The sequence below is a fragment of the Gekko japonicus genome, unplaced genomic scaffold (genome assembly GCF_001447785.1).
Source record: "Gekko japonicus isolate JY-2015 unplaced genomic scaffold, Gekko_japonicus_V1.1 scaffold64, whole genome shotgun sequence".
NCBI lineage: Eukaryota > Metazoa > Chordata > Lepidosauria > Squamata > Gekkonidae > Gekko > Gekko japonicus.
In genome coordinates this window covers 883,339-891,403 of record NW_015170277.1, presented here as the reverse complement: position 1 = coordinate 891,403, position 8,065 = coordinate 883,339, and the positions used below count along the sequence as shown (strand labels likewise).

General features: G+C 51.7%; 1 protein-coding gene across 1 annotated transcript in view; it reads right to left on the bottom strand.

Annotated features, from left to right (window-relative positions):
- The window catches only part of MORN3 (MORN repeat containing 3), a 16,533-nt gene that overhangs the window by 3,266 nt on the left and 5,202 nt on the right, over nucleotides 1-8,065 (bottom strand). Inside the window, exon 4 of the mRNA XM_015417687.1 lies at nucleotides 4,800-4,984. Within this exon, the coding sequence (XP_015273173.1) occupies nucleotides 4,800-4,984 (185 nt within the window). The remainder of the gene's footprint in view (nucleotides 1-4,799; nucleotides 4,985-8,065) is intronic.

Here is an 8,065-nt window from a genome sequence, read left to right as displayed (position 1 = left end):
AGGGGGGAAAATATCAGGGGGATATTTAAATCCCCCCCAAAAGTAACAGAGCGTCCCCTGTGCATGCGCAGGGAACGCTCTGTGAACTGCCTCGCCACCACCACCGCCACAGGGGATGGGAGTGCAGCAGAAGGCTTGGCTGGCTGGCTGGCGGGCAGGCTGGGACCGGTGAGGCCCGGCGGCAGTGGCGGGGGGACAGGCGAGGCACAACGGCTGCAAGCTGCTGGGCCTCGCTTCGGAGCCGGGGGGAGGGGAGACCGGCGAGGCCCGGCGGCTGCAAGTATCGCGGGTCCCAACAAATAAATATTATCAATATCTAATTTTTACCCCTTTTGTTTTTATTTTTGGCAGTCTCATGTAATGTTAATAAAATACAGATCTGCATATTATTCAATACAAACATGTTTGCAATATTCGTTCGTGTCCTGCGGCTCTCAAACGTCTTACGTTTATTCTATGTGGCTCTTCTGTTAAGCAAGTTTTGGCCACCCCTGGAGTATACCATCAACAGACCCAACCAAGAGCTCAGCCCAGCTCTGGGATATGTTTGTTTGTTTGTTTGTTTCGATTTCTATCCCGCCTTGCCTGACAAGCAGGCTTAAGGCGGCGAACAATAATAATTTACAATAAAAACAGATAAAATTATAACAATAAAATATATAGTGCAGAGTAAATACAAACGATATAGTGCAAATGGCGATGGTTGTAGTTGGCCCCGTATGACTAGACCAGTATCCCAAAGAAAGAGCCAGTAATAGATGTTCAGTTGCTCGTTCAGTGGCGGCCCCTAATCGAAGGCCTGGTGGAAGAGCTCGGTTTTCCAGGCCCTGCGGAACTGTAGAAGGTCCCGCAGGGCCCTGATGTCTTCTGGGAGCTCGTTCCACCATGCCTGTCAATTACCTGTGGATACCTGTTATGTTTTATTTCTTGGAGAATGATATTATTCCTCCAAACCCTGTATACGAAGAGATACTGTATGCATAGTGTATAGCAAGATAACGTTTACTTTTTTAATAGCCTTTTGTTCACCCGTAAATATTCAGTAATAAAATTATATTTTAAAAAAAAGACATGCAGCTGCCTTCTACTGAGTCTGACCCTGGGCCTATCACGGTCAGTCTTGTCTACTCTGACTGGCAACGGCTCTCCAAGGTCTTCACTTCACAGACTACTTTATTCTTTTAAGTGAAGGTGCCAGAGATCAAACCTTGGACTGTCAGCATGCCAAGCAGATGCTCTACCACCAGGGGTCATTTCCTGCAAAAGCGCACAGGAGCAGAGCTCCGGCAGTAAAGAGCCCAGGGGGCGGGCACAGGCAACAAGCCCCAACCCCTGCTCCCAGCAGCCCGCAGTCAGAGCAAGAAGCAGCCAGGTAAGTTGCAGAGACCCCTCCCGGCCCCCCGGTCCAAAACAGTCCAGTGGCACCTTTAAGGCCGAGTTTTATTCAGGTACAAGCTCTCCCTCCTCTGCGAGGACAGATCTGCACGTCCCCCCCCAATAGCTAGCAATCCAAAACAGCCTAGTGGAGCCTGAGTGGTGGGTGTTGCCTTCTGACACACTTCCGGTGATGTCAGGGGGTGTGGCATATGCAAATAAGTTATGCTAATGAGTTATGCTAATGAGCTCCTGCCCCTCTTTTTCTACGAAATGACCCCTGTCTACCACTGAGCCACGGCCTCCCCCCACTCAGCCTCTGGTGTTCTTTCTCCTCCGCAAGGAAACTGGACCTCCTGAATATGCCATGGCTGGGGCAAAAGCAGCCATGAAAAACCCCTTATCACAAGATAGCAAACTGGAGGGGAAAAAGATCGGAACGCCAACGGTGTAAACAAGTCCATGTAAGGCAAACATTTTGAAGAGTATTCCTCCAGTGATTCTTGATTGTTCCCCTGCAATTTAAGTTCGGAACACTCTCACTCTCTCTGTCTCTCTCTCTCTCTCTTTTGTTCCATAGCAACCAATTGCAGTTTATTTATTATTTATACCATGCCCTGGGCTGTGCTTGATTGCGATGCGAACTTATCAAAAATATGCAAACATCAAGGCACTGAACCCTCTAAAGAAGGGAAAGCAAACAAAGATGTCAGTCAACTCCGGAATCAGCCAGCGTTCCCAGCCAAGGCAGCAGTATAACTGTGTACAAGGAAGCAAGGAGATAGGCAAGCCATGGAATTTGCGGCACACACAGTGAGAGCAAAAAAGTCACGACTGCAACACGGAGCACGTTTGTCTCGGCATGAATATGGGCTAGATCCCACGGAACTCTTTTGCTAAACGTACTTCCCCTGGTGCAAGGCGCTCCCTGCCTCGTAGGAAGAGAAGGGGCCCATAGCTACAGCTGGGTGGGGAATCTGCACCCTCAGAGGGGAAGCAAAGGAGCCGCAGAGGCAGGGCTCTCTTGGTGGTGACGCCTCATCTATGGGATGTCCTCCTTGCGTCCCTTTGCCTGGCTCTTCTCTTTTGCATTTCAGAGAAGAGGTTTAGATATCCCAGGCTAGCTCAATCTTGCAAGCTCTCGGAAGCTAAGCAGGGTCAGCCCCGATCAGTATTTGGATGGGAGCCCACCAAGGCAGACCAGGGTCGCCACGCAGAGGCAGGCAAGGGCCAACCGCCTCTGTTTGTCTCTTGCCTTGAGAACCCAACAGGGTTGGCCGTAAGTTGGGAATCAATTGCTCTCTTGTTCCACCCTGCGGCCTGTTAACTCTTGCTGTTCAGTCTGGCTGTTGGCATTGCTGACTTTTGTTGAGAGCCAAGTCCAGTGTTCCCTCTAAGCTGAGTGAGTGTGAGCCAGCTCACAGTTTTTTAGCCTCCAGCTCACAGGTTTTTGTCTCCGCTCAGGAAGGAGGGCTCCAGAGCAAACCAATTTGTGCAGCAGCCAAATCGCTCGCTCACAACTTTAATGCCAGGAGCTCACAAATTAGAATTTTTTGCTCACGAGACTCCACAGCTTAGAGGGAGGATTGGAGCCAATGCAGTGTAGTGCATTGTCAATTTTACGTTTTAGATATTTATTTATACGTTTATTTAGATATTTATACGTTTTAGATATTTAAACCCTGTCTCAACCACCATGACGGACCTTCCTGATGCTTTAAAAGTGCACCGTCTTCTGAACGACTCTGCTCCTGAAATATCAGTGAAGGTAGCCATGTTTTTACAATCCGCTACAAAGCCACGACAGGAAAAACTACCAAAATGAGTAACATTTTGTAACAGATTGTTTTATGCAGCATTATGCAATATGATGTAGTCCGTAAAATGGTTGGTTCTATATGTATATTTCTCTTTTATAGTAATCCTCTTTGAAGGTATTGTTTTATGCCAATAAAGGCTAACTGATTGACTGGCTTAAAGTGCTGGACTACACTCTGGGAGAACCGGGTTTGAATCCCCACTCTGGCGTCAAAGCTGGCTGGGTGACCTTGGGCCAGTCACGCGCTGTCTCAGCCTAACCTGTCTCACAAGGTTGCCGTGACAATTAAACGAAGGGGAGGAGAATGATGTAAGCCGCTTCGCGTCCACCTTGGGGAGAAAGCTGGGGTATAAATAAAATAGATAAGAAATAATAAAAATAAATCTGCCATCTTGTTGATTTCTTTCCTTTCTCTCCTGGTACCCACCAAGTTAGGTTTAGAATGTAGGTGGAACCAGGCAGGGCATTTGCCCACCAGGCATTCTGACCAGCCTTTGGAGATCTGATTTGCTGTGCAGACTAAAACAACACTGTTTTGGAAGCAGCTCTCACCACCACCAGAGTGCAACTCGAATGATAAAAGGGTTGGAACACTTTCCCTATGAGGAAAGGTTAAGGCGCTTGGGGCTCTTTAGCTTGGAGAAACGACGACTGAGGGGTGACATGATCGAGGTTTATAAGATTATGCATGGGATAGAGCAGGTAGAGAGAGAGGTACTTTTCTCCCTTTCTCACAATACAAGAACTCGTGGGAACTCCATGAAATTGCTGAGTGCTCGAGTTAGAACGGATAAAAGGAAGTCCTTCTTCACCCAAAGAGTGATTAACACTTGGAATTCACTGCCACAGGAAGTGGTGGCGGCTACAAGCATGGACGGCTTCAAAAGGGAATTAGATAAGCATATGGAGCAGAGGTCCATCAGTGGCTATTAGCCACAAGGTATAGATAGGGACTCTGGGGCAAGTGATGCTCTGTCATCTTGGTGCTTGGGGGGGGGGGTCAACAGTGGGAGGGCTTCTAATGTCCTGGCCCCACTGGTGGACCTCCTGATGGCACTGGTATTTCTGGCCACTGCGTGACACAGAGTGTTGGACTGGATGGGCCTTTGGCCGGATCCAACATTGGCATCTCTTATGTTCTTATGTTCTTATTCCGTCTCAGCTGTGACGCTTCTTGTGGCATGGAAATAAGCGAATGCCAAGTTAGTTGTTGTGGATTTTTCCGGGCTCTCTGGCCGTGGTCTTGGCATTGTACGACCGGACGTTTCGCCAGCAGCTGTGACTGGCATCCTCAGAGGTATAACAGATAAAGATGGAGTGCCCTCTGTGTCATTGACCGGAAAATCTATGACAACTAATGAACTCTGGCCGTGAAGGCCCTCGACAACATATTGAATGCCAAGCTGCTGCTGAAGGCATGGGCACAGGGGTCAGTTAAAGAGCTGGCAACCCAAACAGCTGCAGACCTTTGCTCAGGTATGCTCAGATTACAGGAAATGTAATGTGCGACCCACAGAATCCCCACAAACTGGCAAGACTCAGATCTGTAGAGGCCACCGCCCCCCAATCGAAGGGACAAGGCCCCCAGTCTGACCCCCGTCATTACCTTTGGAATCGGGTACTTCGTTGGTGCGGGTGCTTCGTCGCGGCCAAAGTCGATCATGGTTCCGCACTTCGGCATATCATCCACCCAGAACCCTTCAAAGAGCTGCCCGGAATCCAAATAGAAGAACTTTCCTGGCCCATTTTTCTTCCCGTCCTTCCAGGAACCTTCGTACCGGTTTTCATTCTCTGTCAAGGGATAGGGTCAGAGGAGCTGCCAGGCATGTCTCTTTGGTAACGTGTGCAGGGCCGGCTCACTCACCAGGTGAACTAGGCGCTCGCCTAGAGCACGCCGGCCCTTAGGGGCGCCAAACTGGCACACACACACCCTGCTGTCCTGGTTCAGCTGCAAACACTACTTAGTTTTAAACGTTATGATCTTTCTGATGATACAAAGAACTTAGCCCTCTGGGCACAGAAGGGTCACTCAGCTGAGTCAAAGAAGAATCTAAGCAGGGTGGCTATTACATAAGGACACTCAAGATTTCCATGCCATGACTTATGGCAACCCCAGCAAGGAACTGTCAAGGCAAGTGAGAAGCGGAGGTTGTTTGTGACTGCGAGCGCCTTTCTTAGCAGAGTCTTCCTTGGTGGAAGCCAGATGTGCAAAGCAGGCAAAGTTACAAAAGGAAAAGTGAGTGTTAAGAGCATGGGTGCCAGGGGAACGGGAGGTCCGCGGTACAGATCCAATTAACGGGTCCTGGGGTGCGGGGGGGGGGGGGGAGGCGCCAGAAGGGATCCTCGCCTAGGGTGCAAAATAAGCTGGGGCCGGCCCTGAACGTGTGGGGTCGCTAACCTCAACATTAAGGCCTGAATATTTCCTGGAATGACAACCGACCCCCAGTCGACATAAATCACTTATTTACTTAAAACATTCACTCCACTTCTCCTGCAGAAGACGGCTGCTCTGGGAGGTGGTCAGCATGGCCTTAGGCCCTCCCAAAATCCCTCCCCTCCCCTAACCCCCCACCCTCCCCCGGCTTCACCCTCCAATCTCCCGGTACGTCCGAACCCGGACTTGGCAGCCCGGGATGTGTCAGACGCTGGAACCTCCTGCTGCTCTCGGACCCCGGATCGTCCCCATGCTAAATCAGGTTATGACACCAAGGCTGTGATCCCGAGCATGCCGACCTGGGCACATCCCACTGAACTCGCTGGGGCTTCGACAACAGAGTGGTCCTGTTCCTTCAGACCGACACGGCTACCCAATGAACCTATCCGCTGGCTACGGTGAGCCCAAAAGGAAATCCACACAGTTCGCCATCCGTTGGGAACTGTCTTGGAAGAGTGACCGAGGCTGGGTCAGGGTATTTGGTCATCGCCAGGAAGCAGGGTGGCCAAGGTCCCTCCAGGCCACCGGCGGGGGAAGGGGGAAGGGTTGCCAGATCCAGGTTGGGAAATTCCTGGAGATTTTTTTTGGGGGGGTGGAACCTGGGGAGGACAGGGACCTCAGTGGAGCACAATGCCACAGAGTCCACCCTCCAAAGCATCCATTTTCTCCAGGGGAACTGATCTTCATCGCTTGTAGATGAGATATAATTCCAGGGGATCCCCACGCCCACCTGAAGAAGAAGTTGGATTTATACCCCGCCCTTCACTCAAGAGTGTCAGAGCGGCTTACAAACCCCTTTCCCTTCCCCTCCCCACAATAGACACCCTGGGAGCTAGGCGGGGCTGAGAGAGCTCTAACAGAAACTGCTCTTTTTCAAGGACAGCTCTTGTCAGAACTACGGCTTGCCCAAGGTCATCCTGCAGGTGTAAGTGGAGGAGTGGGGAATCAAACCCGGTTCTCCCAGATTACAGTCCACGCTCTTAACCACCACACCAAATTGGAGGCTGGTATCCCTACCAGGAAGACACATCCGTCACCTCCCAGGCCGTACTGCAGGGGAGGTTTTTGGCAGGTGCCGCCCATCCCAGGTTTGATATTCTGCCAGGGAGGCCGTGGAAGCCAGCTGGGGGGCCATCCCCCCTTCCCCAAGGAATCCAAATGCAGTTAGCCGCATGCCACTTCGGCAGCCCCTTCCAAACATTTCTGCGGCAGAAGGAAGGAAGCCAGCAGCCCCTCCCTCGCGAGTCCCTGGTTTAGAGTTACCCTCCCTGGGCCTGCTGCCAGCATCACGCTACCTGACCTTGGACGGAAGCTCAACTCCCCCTCCTTCCCTCCAAAACTCACTTTCGCTCCTGTCCTTCCCCGCCCTTTAAAAACGTGCACTTTGGAGCCCACTGCCAAGGACGGAGCGGATTATAGTAGACCTGTCGGCCTGCACAAACATTTCCTCTCTGCCTAATCTTTAAACGGCTAGTTCTTCAGCCATGTGGGACTGTCCCTGGAAGAGGGACCTGGGCCAGTCCAAGGGACTCAGTCACCTCAAGCAAAGTACGACCCTCCCGGGTTCACGCTGCCAGCCAGGCGCAAAGCTGGCTTGGACCTGGCTCGGGCTGGCAGCTGCAAGGGTTCCGGCGGTGAGGCTAGTCACGGACAACCCTCTCTCCAGTTCATTGAGGGGCATCTCCAGACTGGGAAATTCCTGGAGGTTTGGGGGAGGAGCCTGAGGAGGGTGGGGTTTGGAAAGGGGAGGGGCCTCAGTGGGGGTCAAATCTACCCCCCCCCAAGCTGCCAGTTTCTCCCAGCTGCCATTGCAGGAGGTCTCCAAGCCCCGCAGGGAAGTTAGCGCCTTGGTGGGGAGGGAAAAATCAGAGACGTGAGCAGCTGACGGCTTTGCGCCCCAGGCAGGAGCAGCCTATCTGAGCCGCAAGGGCTTAGAATTTCAGCATCTGTGTCTTTCAAGGCCCGCAGCCGCTCTGAACGTGGCAACCCAATTCTGGCTCCAGATCAGGGGGGGCCAGGGGTAGGCTTAGGAACAGTGTTCTCTCTAAGCTGAGTTAGTGTGAGCTAGCTCACAGTTTTTTTAGCCTCCAGCTTACACATTTTTTTTGCCTCGGCTCAGGAAGGAGGGCTCCGGAGCAAACTAATCTATGCAGCAGCCAAATCGCTCGCTCACCACTTTAATGCCAGTAGCTCACAGGGCAGACTTTTTGCTCACAAGACTCCACAGCTTAGAGGGAGCATTGGTGGGTGGCAGGGGTCATTTCGTAGAAAAAGAGGTGCAGGAGCTCATTAGCATAACTCATTAGCATAACTTATTTGCATAGGCCACACCCCCTGACATCATTGGAAGTGTGTCAGAAGGCAACACCCACCGCTCAGGTTCCACTGGACTGTTTTGGATTGCTAGCTATTGGGGGGGGGGGGGCGGCAGGGACGGG